Raw genomic sequence first — 19,167 nt, 5'->3', positions numbered from 1 at the left:
TTGCTAATAGTTCCCTAAAACAGAGGGCAGAGCACGAGTTCAGTATACAATTCAGAACTTCTCATTCTATGCCAGATGCTTCATCCCTGATACCTTTGCACAAGGGACAGCACTCCATTTGCCCACCCATTAGCCTCCAACTCAGTGCCCTAATACAGGATACAATTATTTATTCAGTAAACAGCTACAAAGGACCTACTCTGTGCCAATGAAGTTGGACCTCCCCATCTCACACTGTACATGAAAATTAACTCTAAATGAATGAAAGACTTAAATGTAAGAACTGAAACTATAACATTCTTAGAGGAAAGCATAAGGGAGAATCTTCACAACCTTTGGTTTGGCAATGGATTCTTAGAAATGACACCAAAAGCGGCCGGGCACGGTGTCTCACGCCTGTAATCCCAGCACTTTGGGAGGCCAAGGCGGGTGGATCATGAGGTCAGGAGATTGAGACCATCCTGGCTAACACGGTGAAACCCCGTCTCTACTAAAAATACAAAAAATTATCCGGGTGTGGTGGCACATGCCTGTAGTCCCAGCTACTCGGGAGGCTGAGGCAGGAGAATCGCTTGAACCCAGGAGGCGGAGGTTGCAGTGAGCCAAGATTGCGCCACTGCACCCCAGCCTGGGTGACAGAGTGAGACTCTATCTCAAAAAAAAAAAAAAGAAAAAAAGAAAAAAAAAAGAAGAAGAAATTACACCAAAAGCATGAGCAATAAAAGAAAAATTCAATACTTTGAATTTCATTAAAATTAAAAACTTTTACACATCAAAAGACACTATCAAGAAAGTGAAAAGACAATACAGAATGGGAGAAAATATTTGCAGGTCATATATCTGATAAGGTTCTAGTATTCAGAATATACGAAGAATGCTTACAACTCAAGGAGAAAAAGACAAGCCACCCAACCAAAAATGAGCAAAAGACTTGAACATGTATTTCTCCAAAAAGTCTATGCAAATGGCAACAAACATATTTTAAAAAATGCTCAATGTCATCAGCCATTAGGGAAACACAAAGCAAAACCACAATGAGATACTACTCCATAATCTCTAGGATGACAATAACAATAATAAGTGGAAAACAACAAGTGTTGGCTAAGATGTGGAGAAATTGGAGCCCTCATACATTGCTGGTAGGAATATATAATGGTACAGCTGCTGTGAAAAACAGTTTGACTGTTACTCAATAAGTGAAACGTAGAGTTACTATATAGCCTAGCAATTCTACTCTTACATTTATACCCCAAATAAATGAAAACATGTGTTCAAACAAAATAAATGGCATGCATGTTCATAGCAGCACTATTCATAGTAACCAAAAGATAGAAACAATCCAAATGTCTATTAATGTGAATCAATAAACAGAATGTGATATATCCATATAATGGAATCTTATTAAGCCGTGGAAAAGGATGAAGTACTGATACATGGTACAACATGGATGAACATTATGCTAAATGAAAGAAGCCAGATACGAAAGGACACATATTGTCTAACTCTCTTTATATAAAATGTCCAGAACAGGCAAATCCAGAGACAAAAAGCAGATTAGTGGTTGCCAGGGGCTGGAGGGGAGGGGCAAATTGAGAGTGAGTGCTTAATGGGTACAGGGTTTCCTTTTTGGATGATGAAAATGTTCTGGAATTAGATAATGGTGATAGTTGTACAACATTATGAATATGCTAAATACCACTGAATTGTAGACTTTAAAATGGTTAAAATGGTAAATTTTATGTTATATGAAATTTCCCAGTACAAATAAAATGGTGCTTGGCACTCCTAGGGCAGTAACAGTAATTTAAGTGAGATTTATGATGAGTTTTTCCTAACATGGAAAACACTTATGCTATGAGTGAGAAAAGCAGGGGACCCAATTTTCCTTACAATATGATCTCAGCCTCACAAAAACAAGCAAAGTCTGTGCACAGAAAAAAACTGAGGAAATATACCAAAATGTTAATGGTGATTATCTCTGGGTGGTGGGACTCTCTGGCTGGCTTTGTTTTCATCTTTTTACTTTCTAATACTTTTCAGTTTTTCTTTAAGAAAACATATACACTATCACTTTTATAATGGAAAAAACACCTAAAAAAAAAAGTAAGGAAGACAATAAATGTCATTTAAAATAAAAGGAAACAGTGGATAGAGGCGAAGAGACACAGAGGAGCCAAATCAAGAGAGAACACGCTTCAGGGGAGCAATCATGCAATTTGGACTTGAAAATTGCCAGGGAACAGATGGCAGCATCTAAGCAGACATCTGCAATGGATAGCGAAATCATATGCAAAGACACAAGTGGCCTTTGAAGCAGGCCCTTGAGAGGCCCGGCAGAGAACGCTGCTTGCCTGGCCAAACAGAAGGGCAAAGCCCTTCTCCGTCTTGTCACAGTCTGGCCTCCTCGGAGTCCTGCTAGAGGCCCAGAGGCTGCGGTGGGGTTCAGCTCAGGTGGGCTTCCACGTGTGAGGGTGCAAAAGAGGTTGTGGAGGAAGGAAGAGGCTTCTAATAGTGACCTAGGCAAACATTGCGACTGAAATTTACATGGAGTTTCACAGTTTATAAACATTCTCACACACATAATCTAAATGTTAGTTATGATTGCATCACCTTTTACCATGGCCCTATGAGGTAGGCAGTTATTATTCCCATCTTGCTATGGAAGAATGAGGCACGGAGAAGTGATATGAGCTATTTATTTAACTTTTATATAGTGCTCTCTATGTGCCAGACACTGTGCTGAGAGCTTTCACAGGCATCTGTTACCTACGTTCACACAGCTAGTAAGAGGCAGAACTGGGACTCAAATTTGGCATTTTAGACTGCACTACACCACACTTCTGTTTATGTCTAAGCAGAATTTACCTATATCTGCAGAATCTTAAGTAAGGCCACAGTGATTCTATCTATCTATCTATCTATCTATCTATCTATCTATCTATCTATCTATCTATCATCTTCCATCTGTCTACCTATCCACTCATCCATACCTCTCTCCATCCATTCATCTATCTATCCATCCACCCATCCATCTTTATTTTTCTGATTATAAGTGTAATACATGATTTTTTAAAACACGCAAATATGCTGAAATAAGTAACATAAGAAGTAAAAAATTTCCCTAAATCTCACACCTAAAAATAAGCATTCTTAACTGTTTAATATGTGCTCTTCCAGACTTTTTTCTGTGGGCATACTACCTGCATATTTTTCTTTCACTTTTTAATAGGATAATACTGCACCTGCACTTAATGTAACTCCCATTTCACACAATAGTAAGCCTTGAAAAACTCTCCATGACTATAGAGGCCTATCTTGTTTGTTTCACTATTCCATTGTATAGAGGTAGCAATTTTCCTAAATAGTCACTTATTGATAGACATGCAGGTTTGTCAATTGTTCTTGATTATAAACAATGCTGCAATAAATATCATTGTACTCTCATCTTTGTCTATCTGTATATTTGTCTAAAATGAATTGGTAGAAATGAAATTGCTGGGTCAAAGGATACACACAATTATATACAATTAAGATTGCCATAGATAATGGCAAATTGCCCTTCAGAAAAAAAATACTTAATTGGCAATCCCACTAGCAGTGTGTAAGAGTGACTCATTTTCCCACAGGCTTGCCAACGCTGGATATTCTGTCTTCTAAAATTCTATCAACCAAGTAGGCAAAAATGGTGTCTCCTTATTGTTTTAATTTGTGCTTAAAAATAGTAAGGTGGCATCTTTTTATAGTATTGGCCTTTATATTTCTGCTTTTGTAAATTGCTTTTTCCCATCTTTTGGCAACTGGTTTTAAATTAGTATACTGCAGGCTGGGCATGGTGTCTCACACTTGTAATCTCAGCACTTTGGGAGACCAAGGTGGGAGGATTGCTTGAGCCCAGGAGTTCGAGACCAGACCAACCTAGGCAACATAATGAGACATCGTCTCTAAAAAGAATTTAAAAATTTGCCAGGCGTGGTGGCATGCACCTGTGGTTCCAGCTAATTGGAAGGCTGAGGTGGGAGGATTGCTTGAGCCTGGAAGGTCAAGGCTGCAGTGAACCATGTTCATGCCACTGCATTCCAACCTGGGCAAGAGACTGAGACCCCCTCTTAAAACAAAAAATCAAAAACTAAATTAGTATACTTCAGAGAGGAGAGGCCCTTGTAGACCATGTGAGATTATGATACATTTTCTTTTAAGGTGCAACTAAGTCCTGGAGATTTATGCTCACCATAAAACCAGTTCTTAAATGTATTTGACCTCATTTCGGAGGGCTGAACAGAAAGGCAGTTAACCAACAACAATTGAGATTTGGGTTTCAGATCGCTTATTGTCTTGTGGGATCAACTCTTGATTTATTAGTCACACGAAAGATGATAAAGTAATATAATCACATAAGCCAGGGACAGAAATAAGCATTTGCTCATTCATCACTGGATAGTTCAGAAGTAACTCCCTGGCAGGTGGATAGTATGAGTTCCTGCACATGGGAGTGTGTGAGGCAGGTGAAATGTATATGAGTGTGTATGGGGGCAGGCATATGCATGTTATTGTTTGCTTTTGGAGAATGTCCACTAGAGGAATGGAGGGAGAGAATACTATATGGTCAGAGAATATCTGGAAGCTTTCGTTTGGCGGCATCTCCCAGAAGCAGGGAAGTATTTACTTCCTGCTAGCCTCTGTAGTGCTCTGTTATGGCTGTCACTGTTTTAGAGTGGTGGTCCCAACGTTACAACTCTAATTCAGGGACTGGTTACAATTCCAATTCTGCCACAAAGCTCTTTATCTTCTGGCTTAGGCTGTACTGGCACTGGAATTAGGTTGATAATTAGATAATCCTCAGATATTTACCTAGTAGACTGGGGGTGTAAGGTTTGTAGTGGTGATAGTATCATCACTCATCTGTAGCTTCTTGTGAGACAAAGGGCATGTCCAATGTAAAGTTTCATAGATACTGCCAAATTACTTACCAAAAGACTGTACCCAATGGACACGTCCTTCAGCAATGTTTGACAAGGTTTTGCATATATCATCTCACTTAATCTTCAAATAATCTTGTAAAGTCATTAGGGAGAGGCTATTATCTGGCATAGACTATAATGTGAATGGCAGCCCTTAAAGTTGAATGGGCATACAACGCTGTGGCCCCAAATCTCCATTTTACTGAAGCAAACATTGAGGTATCAGGAGGATACGTTACTTGCTCAAAGTTCCACAGCTGATGAGTGTTAGGGCATGAATTTCAACCCAGGCTGTCTGACTCCAGAGCCAATGGTAACTGGAGTCTATGGCCATCTTGAAACCACTGCAGTGCCCTTGGTGAGGAGACAGAAGGAGGCCATCAGGATGCACTCAGGGCAGTGCCATGTCTTCCATTCCCGAGTACAAACAAGTCCCAGAGTTTCAGTATCGTCCAGCTGGTCATTCTTCAGGCCTTTGTCAGTGCCTTTCAGTGAGAAGCAGTCCCCAGAGACAGAATAAATTAGATCATTTGGCTCAGGAAAAGGCATTGGAGAAACAAATTGCTGTTGCACCCTGAATACAATAAGGCAGTTAGGTGGGCGGAAATAGCTCTCTTTTGATTATATGAGTGAGGATTATGTGTAGCAAATTTGAATTCCAAGCTGCCTTTTCGTTGGCCTCTTCCCCACCCTTTCACTAGCCATACACTTCTAACTGCCTCTCCAAGCTGTCCAGCTGGTATGTGCTCTGGGAACACTAATCTAACTTTTCATATTAGTCCAGGCAAAATATAATTAGGAAGAAACTCTTCTGCCAAAACAAAAATCACATGCTAATGTCAAATAGAGATGATTTTTTACATCTACTATTTTTGTTTATTTGGATCAGTATTGACTCATAATTATATTGTATAATCCAGATTTGACCATATTGTCAAATACAATAAAACAATTTTTAACAGAAATTTCATTTGTTTTCTCTTTCCCCTCCCCCAAATTTGGACAGATACACTTTCATTAAAAGGAAAAAAGCTGGATTTTTTTGGAAGAGGTGACACATATGTAAGCCTGATAGATACCATTCCTGAACTCAGCCGATTCACAGCATGCATTGATCTGGTATTCATGGATGACAACTCAAGGTATTGGATGGCCTTCTCCTATGTTACAAATAACGCCCTCCTGGGCAGAGAAGACATAGACCTTGGACTTGCAGGAGACCATCAACAGCTAATACTATACAAATTGGGAAAGACCTTTTCTATCCGTCACCACTTGGCTTCATTTCAATGGCATACAATATGCTTGATATGGGATGGTGTGAAGGGCAGATTAGAACTTTTCCTGAATAAAAAAAGGATACTGGAAGTAACGGATCAACCACACAACCTGACACCTCATGGGACTCTAATCCTAGGGCACTTTCTCAAGAATGGGAGCAGCGAGGTTAAAAGCATGATGCGTAGCTTTCCTGGCAGCTTGTACTACTTTCAACTCTGGGACCACATCCTGGATAACGAAGAGTTTATGAAGTGTTTAGATGGAAATGTAGTTAGTTGGGAAGAAGACGTTTGGCTTGTCAACAAGATCATCCCAACTGTTGACAGGACACTGCGCTGCTGTGAGTAACTTATCAACTTTTTTCCTTAGCAAGGGTAGTGTTGCAGTGGCCCCAGGTTGCTAGTTTTGTCATCACTTTTTAATGAGGAGCACATACTGTTTTCTTTTATCTTTATTTTGATAAGATTTCAAACTTATAGAAAGATTGGAAGAATAGGATAGAAGAACACACACACACACACACACACACACACACACCACTTATTTGTTTCTAAGTCATTTGAGAGTAAGTTGCAGGCAAAATTCTTTGTTACCCCTAAATATCTCAGTGTGTATTTCCTAAGAATAAGGAATTCTCTTACTTAACCACTCTATAATGATCAAAATCAGAAAATTTGATGTTGATACAATACTAATATCTAATTCACATTTCACATTCATATTTAGCTCATTATCCTAGTAATTTCTTTTGTAACTATTTTTTGCTTGCCCCAGGATCCAACTCAGGATCACACATTACATTTAGTTGTCATGTCTCTTTAGACTACTTTGGAATAGATTCTCTGCCTTTCCTTGTCTTTCATGACCTAGAAATTTTTAGCATACAGTCCAGTTATTTTGTCTCTCAATTTATGTTTGTCTAATAGTTCCTTATAATTAGATTCAGGCTTTGAATTTTTGGTAAGAATACCACAGAAATGATGTTATATTCTTCTCAGTGCATCACATCAGTAGACACATGGTGACAATTTGTCTCATTATTCATAATAACTTTGATCACATGATTTCAGTGATCTCTGTCAGATTTCTCTACCATAAAGTTATTATTTTTTCCTTTTTAATTGTTGAGTAATTTCTGGGGAGATATTTGGAGGTTATGTAAATATCCCCTTCTTAACATAATTTCACCCAATAGGTTTTACATCTATTCATGATTCTTGCCTGATTCACTAATCACTATGATGTTTGCAAAATAATGATTTTTAAAATTCCATTTTTTTACATTTATTAATTGGCATTCTACTGTAAGAAAGAGCTTTTTCTTCTTCCATAGTTATGTGTTTATTTATTTAAGACAAAGGGTCTCACTCTGTTGCCAAGGCTAGAGTGAAGTGGCATGATCATAGCTAACTGTAACCTCTAACTTCTGGGTGGGCTCAAGTGGTTTTCCTGCCTCAGCCTCCCAAAGTGCTGGGATAACAGGTGTAAGCCACCACACCCAACCTTATTTATGTGTTTATTTATTTGAACATGAACTCACAGATTCTTATTTTATTCAATGGGTTGCAATCTGTTACTATCATTTATTTTGATGTTCAAATTTGTCCAGGGCTGGTCAGTGAGAGTTCTTCAATCTGGTTCTTGTGTCCTTTTGACACGTTCCCCATCATTCTTTGAGCATTTTCTTACTCTCTGGCACAACAAGATGTTCCAGGCTCTTCTTGTATGTTTTCTGCTCAGCCCAAGGAGCCATCATTTTACTAAGGCATCCCTGTTCCTTTTAGTGGGGAATGATATTTATAAACCAATTTACTTTTTCTTCTGAGAGCAATTATGATATTGGAGAACTGTTTGGGATGAAGTTCTTGTGAGGAAACTGGCTTCTTGGAATTGCACCTGTATTTGTCTCCTCTCGAGTTTGGGGAAGGAAGGATGAGATTGCTTTTCTCTACATAATCCCACTCTGCTCTCAAATCCAGTCCTCTCCACTATCAGCAGCAGCAGTCTTCAGCATGGGATAATAGCATCAAGACAAGATTTTTTTGCATTTCCCGAGATATTCACTTATTCTTGAAGGAGTGTTATTGGCTGTTCTTATGGGTTTTATTTCTTTCCAGGAGGAAGCTGTTAGGAAAGGAATAGGGGCTAGATCCATGCCTAAAAGGGCTCTCTCAGACTAAGGGCATATGTTTTCACCAACAGTCTGGATGCTGTTTGAGTTAACAGCAGAGGCACATTCCAGGGCATTTCTGTTTCTCTGAGATTAGACCAATGCAAAGGAACAGGAAAGCTATTCCTTTGTGCTACTACCCAAAGGTATTTGGTTTTTCTCTTTTCTGAGGCCTTAAAAATAAAAGAGAATATTCCTAGCTGGCTCTGATTACAAAACTGAGCTACAGACTAGTAGATTAAGCCTGAACAGCTCACCCAAAGCAGTTTAAAGTAATTTTATTTTTGATCTAAGGAACCAGAAGTATGGCCGGATATCCATGTGCTCAGCAGTGGTCTTTTAAAACCAAATCTGGCCAGTTAATGGCCATGAGTTTTTCTACCACTTTGTGAGCAGATAGCTAAATCTCACTGCTGTGTTAAAGTACTAGACAACCCTCTTTTATTTTGCTCTTTTGTACACTTTTTTTAAATTTTTATTTTTATTTATTTATTTATTATTTTGAGACGGAGTCTTGCTGCAACACCCAGGCTGGAGTGCAATGCTGCCATCTCATCTCACTGCAACTTCTGCTTCCCGGGTTCAAGTGATTCTCCTACCTCAGCCTCCCGAGTAGCTGGGACTACAGGCACGTGCAACCATGCCTGGCTAATTTTTGTGTTTTTAGTAGAGATAGCGTTTCACCATATTGGCCAGGCTGGTCTTGAACTCCTGACCTCAAGTGGTCTGCCTGCCTTGCCCTCCCAGAGTGTTGGGATTACAGGCGTGAGCCACTGCACCCGGCCTCTTTCATACACTTTTTAATGGACCACCATCCTCTGGGTCTGATTGAATCATGGTGGGCATAATGCACAATCTAACATAAGAAACAAGGAAATTATCACCTCAAACAAACAAAAAAGGTAGTAAATGTTCCTCTACTATTCAGATCTCTTTGAGTGTTCTTTCCAAACCTTGGACCAGGAGTTTCTAATCTGGGGGCCAGAATGGCCTTGAAGGAGTTGACAAAGCCCCTGAAATTACAACACCCTAAAAATACAGGGCAGATTTTTTTTTTTCAGAGGGTGCAGTCTATAGTTTCCATCACATGCTAACATATTATGGTAACTGGTGCCTTTTACTAAGTTCTTACCGTGTGCCAGGCATTTTATGGAGGAGGAAATAGGGGCTCAGAGAGGTTGAGTAAATTGCTTAATGTCACCAATCAAATAAGTAGTATAACTGGGGTTTGAACAGACTGGTCTGGTTGCAAAGCACATGTTCTTTTCACTTCCCACCATACAGGACTATCTCAAGTGAGCCTGTGGCCCCCAAAATGTTATGCTATATTACTATGTCTTAGAAGCTTCCTTTGGAGGTAATGGCTGGTCTGATAATTCACCTGGGGAAATTAGGCTACTAGCTGGAGTCATTGCCTGCCTCACCACTGAAGGATCTGTAAAATACCATAGAATTTCACCTATTTCGATTTTGGCTATATGACATCTGGGACAAAGGGGGCAATATATGAATAAATATGAGTGATTACAACATGTCTAGCTTCAGCTTTTGCCTAATAAATTGATATTTATGGCCCATAAAAGGATTATGACCTTTAAAAAATAAGTTTTAATGAGCACATTGCTAGGTTACAAATCTCAATAAATCTATTTACACATAAATTATATATATATATTTATATATTCATGAGAACAAGGCTTTTGGGGAACATTGCCTGAAAAACATGAACCCTACCTGGGTTTAATAAACAAGTATTCACTATAGTTGGAAATGTCTTGGAATATTAAACAACATGGTGATAAATAATAGCAGTGAAATTTCTAGTCATTAGAAATTTTGCTTTCAAGTAGTTTTTAAGCATCTTTTCCTTATTTTTAAAAATTACAAATGTAATACATGTGTTTGTGAATAAAATATATTTAAACAATACAAAAGCATATGAAATATCAAGTAAAACCTACCCTTCACTATCCTCTTCACAGAAGTGTCTATTAAAAAATTTTTTTCCGTGGGTTTATAATAAGTGTGTGCATGTATGTGCATGAGTGTATACAGTTTTAAAATCAAAAATAATATATACATACATGTTCTGCAACTTGATTTATTTTAACTTAATACTGTCATGGACAGACACATAAGTATATTTAGAGCTGTTTTTAGGGCCACATATATTCCATGTAACATAACTTACATGTAACATAATTTATTTAACCCATCATTGATGGCCATTTAAGTTGCTTTCAATTTTTTGCAATTACAAATAATGCTACGGTAAATTTCCTCATACATACCTCTTGGTACATTTAGGTTTGCAATTTTATAGGACACGTTCCTAAGGGTAAAATTTCTCAGTAAAAGCCTATAAGCTGTTACAATTTAAATAGAGTTATCATTTTTACTAGTTATTTTATTAATGTAACTATTCATTAAAAATTAATTGATCTCTTAAAGTAAAATTACTAGATATATACAGTAAAAGATTTTAAAATACATGAAAGTATAAATCTAAAGTCTCCTTTCACTTCAGTCTTTTACTCGATGTGTCTCTCCCCAAAAGCAATGATTGTTAACAATTTCTTATATATCCTTGCAGAAAAAATGTAAAACTTGAATTTACATGTAAATATTTTTTTTCTTTTTCACAGTTGGGTTCATCATTATATGCATCCTTTTCTGCATCTTTTTAAAATTTAATAATATTTTTGGAGGCATTTTCATATCAGAAAATACAGAGCTATCTGATTCTTTTTGGGGGAGGCTGCTGAATAGTATGAAAGAAAAGGGGTATGCTATAATTTATTCAACAAGCTCTGCTTGAAGGACTTTTAAGTTGTTTCTTGTTTCTAGCTATGACAAAAGTCTACAGGGCTTTTAAAAGTAATGGGTGGTGACAGAAATATCTTGAAGCAACCATAAATAAATTATCACAAGCTAAAGTTCCTCTCAACGTATGGCAAGCATAATTTCCTAATCTCAACTCAGACACATGATCAAACAAAGGAATTTTTTTGACCTGTGAATGTGTGAAGAGAGTCTTCCAAAGACATGCAGATTAAATTCCTCTTAGTTCTACATTTAAGAAATCCCTTCTATTGAAAAGAATGAAATAACTTGAATTGAGTTAATCCTGGGAAATCTACACTGTATCAAAGCATAGCATCCCTATATCTGCGGGGTCATTGATTTGCTGAGGTTTGTTAATTGTTCTAATGCTCCAACTTCTTTGAATTAGTTTATGAATTGACTATTCTTAAAATATGCAGAGATGGATTATATGGTCTATGTCCTTTATAAAGGCCTTTGTTCGGCTCACTATTAATTCCTCTATCCAATTATCAGCTCTGATAGGAAAGGTTCCATGGGGATGGGCTCTACCAGCTAAAAGGCAATTTGGTCTTGTCCTCGTACATCAATTCTCTGTGCTACCCTCGTTTCTCATCACGAAAGGTAAGCATGAGCTGTTGGTAGTTCACTCAAAGCCTTCTTATTTGTATTCTCCTTCACAGGATGACATTCTCCTATAGACTCAGAGATAGAGGCTCTAGCCTGTCTCTCTATTGCAGCATTCGTTTTTCATGCTTTTGTCTGGAAACTGAATGCAGACACCACTTTGAAAAAAAAAAAGTTTCCTTTTCACCTTAAAGATACTCATTTCATATTTTTTCTACCCAACAGGCAGATCTGTCTGTGGCATTTTCTGGTCACCATTATCTCTCACAAATCTAATCAACATGCTGAATCATATTTATAGAGGTCCTGATTGAAAGAAAAACCAGATGTGATATGTGGGCTAGAACGACACGTAGATTTAATATGAGGTGATATACCCAAATCACAACCAGAATTTGGTACCTTAGAAAATGTTCTACTTAACATTCTGTTGGCAGGTACATCTGCAACAAAATGCCTCATAAATATTCAGCTACTCTATACCTCTGTTCTCCAGCTCCCAATGATTACAATAATACAATTTTGTGTAGAGTGAAAGAGCAAATGGCAATTAAGCCCACAGACCCCTGTGAATTAGCATGGATTATCTCCACTTTAAAATACAGAGACAGCAAGGCTTATGCAAATTATTTGTGCAAGTGATCACTTGTTCACAAACAGGAACAAAGTGAATATGGCAAATCATGTTTGTGAGCGCTCCAAAGATGGAGGCCTGACCTCACGGCTTCTGTTCAATGTGAATAGATGGAAATTCAGCCATTGCTCAAGCACAGTACCGGCTGTTGCATTTGATTTTTTTTTTTTTTTTTTTTTTTTTTTGAGATAAGGTCTCACTCTGCCGCCCAGGATGTAATGCAGCTGTGCGATCAGAGCTCACTGCAGCCTTGACCTCCTAGGCTCGAACCATCCCCCTGCTTCAGCCCCCCACCGCCCGCCCCACCGAGTAGCTAGGACTACAGACATGTACCGCCATACCTGGCTAATTTTTATTTATTTATTCATTTATTTTATTTTATTTTATTTTTTTGGTAGAGATGGGATCTTGCTGTGTTGCCTAGGCTAGGCATCTGCTTTTTCTTAACTGAATTTTTTATTGAGAGATAATTGTAGATTCACATGCAGTTGGAAATTCTTGTACACTTTGTCTAGTTTCCTCTAATGGTGACATTTTGCAAAGCTATAGTATAACAAACAGAACATTGACATTGATACAACCCACCAATCCTATTCAGATTTCTCTAGTTTTTCTTATATTCATTTATGTCTGTGTATTAAGTTCTATACAATTTTATCACCTGGGTAAACTTGTGTATCTACTGGCATACTGATGCTGAACAGTTCTAATACTAGTAGGATCCCTCATGCTGACCTTTTATAACCATACCCACTTCCTTCCCACCCTTTTCCCCTACCCCGCTTCATACCTAACCCGTGACAACACTAATCTGTTCCCCATTTCTAAAATTGTGTCATTTCAACAATATTATATAAATGGAATCACACAGTGTGTAAACTTTTAGCATTGCCTTTTTTTTTTTAACTCAGCATAATTCTCTGAAGAGCCATCCGGGTTGTTGAGTGTGTCAATAGTTTACTCATTTTCATTGCTGAGTAGTATTCCATGGTATGGATATGTTACAGTTTATTCAATTATTCACCTGTTGAAAGACATTTGGGCTGATTCCAACTTTTTGCTGTTATAAAAAATAACCCTGCCATGGATATCTGTGTACAGGTTTTTTTGGTGTGTGTGTGAACGTAAGTTTTTATTTCTCTGGGAAAAATGCCACGGCTTGGCTGTATGGTAGTTGCATGTTTAGAATTTTTCTTAATTTAAAAAATAATTAAATCTCTGTGGGTACATATTAGGTGTACATATTTGTGTAGTATATGAGAAGTTTTGACACAGGCATGGAATGTGAAATAATCATATCATAGTACCCATCCCCTCAAGTATTTATCCTTTGTGTTATAAACAATCCAATTATACTCTTTTAGTTATTTTTAAATGTACAATTAAATTATTATTGACTATAGTCACCCTGTTGTGCAGTCTAACAGTAGGTCTTATTCTTTCTAACTTTTTTTTGTTCACATTAATCCCCTCCTGCCCCTCCCCCAAGGCCCCTCTACCCTTCCCAGCCTCTGGTAACCATCCTTCTAGTCTCCATATCCATGAGTTCAATTGTTTTGATTTTTGTAGCCCACAAACAAATGAGAACATGCCATGTTTGTTTTTCTGTGCCTGGCTTATTTCACTCAACATAATGACTCCAAGTTCCATCCATGTCGTTGCAAATGACTGAATCTCATTTTTTGTGGCTGAATAGTACTCCGTTGTGTATATGTACCACATATTTTTTATCTGTTCATCTGTTGATGGACACTTAGGTTGCTTCCAAATCTTAGCCATTGTGAACAGTGCTGCAATAAATATACGAATGCAGATATCTCTTTGAAATACTTATTTCCTCTCTTTTGGGTATATACCCACAAGTGGGATTGCTGGATCATATGGTAGTTCTATTTTTAGTTTTTTGAGGAACCTCCAAACTGTTTGCACATTTAGCTTTATAAGAAACTGTCAGACTGTTTACAAACTGTCAGACTGTTTTACAAAACTGTTTTACAGTTTTACAAAGTAGCTCTATCACTTCATATTCCACCAGCAATGCATAAGGGATCAGTTTCTCAGCATCTTTGCCAGCATTTGGTGTTGCCACTGCTTTTCATTTTAGTCATTCTTGTAAATTTGTAGTGATATCTTATTGTGCTTTCAATTTGCATTTCCCTGATGCTTCATGACATTGAACATTTTTTCCTGTGCTTATGTGTCATCTTCATGTCTTCATCAGTGAAATGTCTATTCATGTCTTTTGCCCTTTTTAAAAAACTGTATTGTTTGTTCATTTTATTGTTGAGTTTTAAAAGTTAAAAATTATATTCTATTTTTTGTTGGGTATATCTTTTGCAAATATGTCCTTCTAGTCTGTAGATTTTAAAAAATTATTTATTTATTTATTTGTTTATTTATTTATTTATTTGAGATGGAGTCTTGCTCCATCGCCCAGGCTGTAGTGCACTGGCATGATCTCAGCTCACTGCAACCTCCACCTCCTGGATTCAAGTGTTTCATGTGCCTCAGCCTCCTGAGTAGCTGGGACTACAGGTACATGCCACCTCGCCTGGCTAATTTTTGTATTTTGAGTAGAGATGAGGTTTCCCCATGCTGACCAGGCTGGTTTTGAACTCCTGACCTCAAATGATCCACCTACCTCGGCCTCCCAAAGTGCTGGAATTGCAGCATGAGCCACCATACTCAGTCTAAAAATTCATTTATATGGGCTTTCACAGAACAAAAGCTTTTAATTTTGTTAAAATCTAGTTTATTAATTAATTTTTTTAATGAGTCATGCTTTTGGTGTTCAAGTTTAAGAACTCCTTGCGGCCGGGCGCGGTGGCTCAAGCCTGTAATCCCAGCACTTTGGGAGGCCGAGATGGGCGGATCACGAGGTCAGGAGATCGAGACCATCCTGGCTAACACGGTGAAACCCCGTCTCTACTAAAAATACAAAAAACTAGCCGGGCGAGGTGGCAGGCGCCTGTAGTCCCAGCTACTCGGGAGGCTGAGGCAGGAGAATGGAGTGAACCCGGGAGGCGGAGCTTGCAGTGAGCTGAGATCCAGCCACTGTACTCCAGCCTGGGCGGCAGAGCAAGACTCCGTCTCAAAAAAAAAAAAAAAAAAAAAAAAGAACTCCTTGCTTAGCCCTAGATCCCAAAGATTTTCCCCTATATTTTTTCTAAATATTCCATAGCTTTGTACTTTACATTTAAGTCTGTGGTCCATTCTGAGTCAATTTTTGCATAAGATGTGTGAGGTATAGGTTGAGGTTCATTTTCTTTCTTTCTGGTTTTTTTTTTTTTTTTTTTTTTTTTGGTCTATTGATGTCCGATTGCTTCAGTATTATTTGTTGAAAAGGTTATCCTTGCTTTATTGAGTTGATTTTGTACCTTTGTCAAAAATCAGTTGAGCATATTTATATGTGTCTGTTTCTGAGTTTTCTGTCTGTTCCAATCATCTATATATCTATCCTTCTGCCAATACCACACTATCTTGATTGCTGTAACTTTACATCAAGCCTTAATATTGGGTAGAGTGATTCCTCTAACCTTATTCTTCTTTTCAAAATTTGGTTTAGTTATTTTAGGGATTGTGCATTTCCATAAAAATTTTAGACTAAGCTTGTCTGTTTGCATATAACCTTGATGGAATATTGACAGGAATTGGATTATATCTGTATATCAATTTGAAGAGAACTGACGTCTTTACTACATCGAATCTTCCAATCCGTGAACACAGCGTGCCTCTCCATTTTTTAAGGTTTTCCTTGATTTCTTTCATTAGCATTTTGTGATTTTCAGCATACACATGCTTTAAGTGTATACCTAAGTATTTCATTTTCATTGGAGCAATTGTGAAATAGCATTGTGCTTTTGATTTCAGTTTCTGCATGTTCATTTTTAGGACATAGAAATGTGATTGCTTTTTGTGTGTTGATTTTGTATTCTGAACTCATTTATGAGTTCTGATAAATTTTTTTTCTTGAGGATTCCTTGAGATTTTGTATCTGGACTACTGCATAATCTGCAGTGTCTTCAAAAATTTTTTTTTTTTTTTTTTTTTTCCTTGTTGGAGTGCCTCTAACTTCCAGTACCACGTTGAATCATACTGGTGAGAGTGGACATCCTCGCCTTGTTCCTGATCTTAGCTGGAAAACATTCAATCTTTCACCATTACAGTTGATGTTAGCTGTAGGTTTCTTGATGATGCCCTTTACCATGTTGCTAAAAATCCCCTCTATTCTTAACTTGCCCAGAGATTGTATTGTGAAGGGATATGAGTTTTTGTCAAATGCCTTTTTTTGGATCAGTTGATATGATTTTTCTTCTTTATCTTGTTGATATTGTGGGTTATGTCGATAGATTTTCAAAGGTTTAGCCAACTTTGCATATTTGGAATAGATCCCACTTGGTCGTGGTATATGATTATTTTTATACATTGTTTCATTTAGTTTGCTCATATATTGTTGAGGATTTTTGTATTTAATTTCAGGAGAGATATTGGTCTGTAGTTTCTTTTTTTTACTGTCTCTGTCTGATTTCAGTATCAGGATGACACTGGCCTCATAAAATGTGTTGGAAAGCGTTTGTTCCTCTTTTCTGGAAGAGATTCTATAAAATTGGTGTTAATTCTTCCTTGGCAGTAAACTCCATTGAAATCATCTGGGCCTGGAGATTCTTTTGTGAAGGCTTTTAAATTACTAGTTCAATTTCGTTAATAGCTATAGGGCTATTCATATTGTCTATTTCCTCTTGATGGCACTTTGGTAATTTATGGGTTTTGAGGAGTTGTCTATTTCTTCTAACTTGTTGAATTTGTGAACATAAAGTTATTCATAATACTCTCTTATTATCTTTTTAATTGCTGCAGAATAAGTAGTGATATTCTCTGTTTCATTTATGATATTGGCGACTGACTTGTGCTTTTCTCTTTTTACTTTTATCAGTCTTGCTATAGGTTTATCAATTTTATTGACTTTAAAAAATCATCTTTGTTCCATTGATTTTTCTCTATTGTTTTCTTATTTTTAATTTCATTGAGTTCTTTTATGGTCTTGATTATTTTTCTTCTGCCTGCTTTGGATTCATCTTGGGATTTTTTTTTAGACTCTTGAGGTGGGAGCTGAGATTATTGTTTTGAGATCTTTCCTCCTTTTAAAGGTATGCATTTAGTGCTATAATCTCCCTTCTCAGCACTGTTTTAGTTGCATCTCCCAAATTTTTTAAATTAAATTTAATTTGATTAAAATAATTTTATTTAATTCAATGTTTTACATTTTTTTTTCTTAAAATGTCTTCTTTGATTCATGGGTTATGCAGAAGTGTGTTGTTTAGAACTTTTCTATGGTCTTTCTGTAATTGGTTTCTAGTTTGATTTCATAATAATCAGAGAGGGCAGTCTTATAAATTCACTTCTTTTAAATGAAGTTTGTTTTATGGCCCTGTATATGGTCTATGTTGGTGAATATTTCATGAGTGCTTCAAAAATATATATATTCTGCCACTGTTGACTGGAGTGCTCTATGTCAACTAAAGTCTGTTGATTGTGTTGTTCAGAACTTCTATATACTTGCTGATTTTCTGTTTAGTAGCTTTATCACTTGTTGAGACAGGAGTATTAAAATTCCTAACTATAATTATGGATTTACTATTTTTCCTTTTAGCTCCATCAGTTTTGCTTCATGTATTTTGAGACTCTGTTGTTTGATATGTATGCATTTAGGATCACCATGTCTTCCTGGTGGAGCAATGCATTTAGTATTATGTAGTGTCTTTTCTTGAGTCCAGTAATTTTCCTTGCTCTGTACTCTAGTGAATATTATTATAGCCATTTTTACTTTCCTTAAACTTACTGCTTGCATGGTATAATTTTTCCATTCTTCTACTTTCAACCTACCTATATGATGATATTCGAAGTATATTCTTTTGTAAACAGCAACCTATGGGTTACTCGAGCATACTTATGGGGTTTTGAGTTTTTCTTTGTATGGTTTTCCTAGTGGTTGGTCTTGGTATTACAATATGAAAATGTGACCTACCGTAGCCTACTGTTGTCAACATTTTACCAGTTTGAGTGAAGTATGGAAACCTCACTTCCATTTTGGTCCTTTGACCTTCCTCACTGTTCAGATTTTTTTTGAGAAGGGATCTCACTCTGTCATCCAGACTGGAGAGAAGTGGAGTGCAGTGGCATGATCACAGCTCACTGCAACCTCAAACTCCTGGGCTCAAGCAATCCTCCTGTCTCAGTTTCCCAAGTAGCTGGGACTATAGGTGTGCACCACCACATCCAGCTATTTTGTTTTTTAATTTTTGGTAGAGTTAGGGTCTCACTTTGTTGCCCAGGTTGGTCTTGAACTCCTGGCTTCAAGCAATCCTCCTGCTTTGACCTCCCAAAGTTCTGAGATTATAGGCAAGAGCTGCCATATCCAGCCACTTTTAAATTTTGTTGTTTTAAATATCAGATGATGTTACAATTTTTGTCTCAATCATCAAATATGATTTATAAAGCTCATGAGGAAAAGGATCATCTATTTTATATACCCATATTTTTGGTCTTTCCTTTGCTCATTTTTTCTTTCTGATTCTCCAAGATTCTTAAAAAAAAATTCTTTCTGTTTAAAGTAATTCCTTTAGCTAATCTTTTAAAGATAGGTCTGCTAGTGACAAGGTATCTTAATTTTCCTT

General features: G+C 37.2%; 1 protein-coding gene across 1 annotated transcript in view; it reads left to right on the top strand.

The window, feature by feature from the left end:
- Positions 1-19,167, top strand: part of ADGRG4 (adhesion G protein-coupled receptor G4) — a 108,068-nt gene that overhangs the window by 8,503 nt on the left and 80,398 nt on the right. The window contains exon 2 of the mRNA XM_021932722.2: positions 5,965-6,579. Coding sequence (XP_021788414.2) covers positions 5,965-6,579 — 615 coding nt within the window. The remainder of the gene's footprint in view (positions 1-5,964; positions 6,580-19,167) is intronic.

The sequence above is a fragment of the Papio anubis genome, chromosome X (genome assembly GCF_008728515.1).
Source record: "Papio anubis isolate 15944 chromosome X, Panubis1.0, whole genome shotgun sequence".
Lineage (NCBI taxonomy): Eukaryota > Metazoa > Chordata > Mammalia > Primates > Cercopithecidae > Papio > Papio anubis.
The sequence above is the reverse complement of the archived record's forward strand: the minus strand, read 5'-3'. Positions and strand labels throughout refer to the sequence as shown.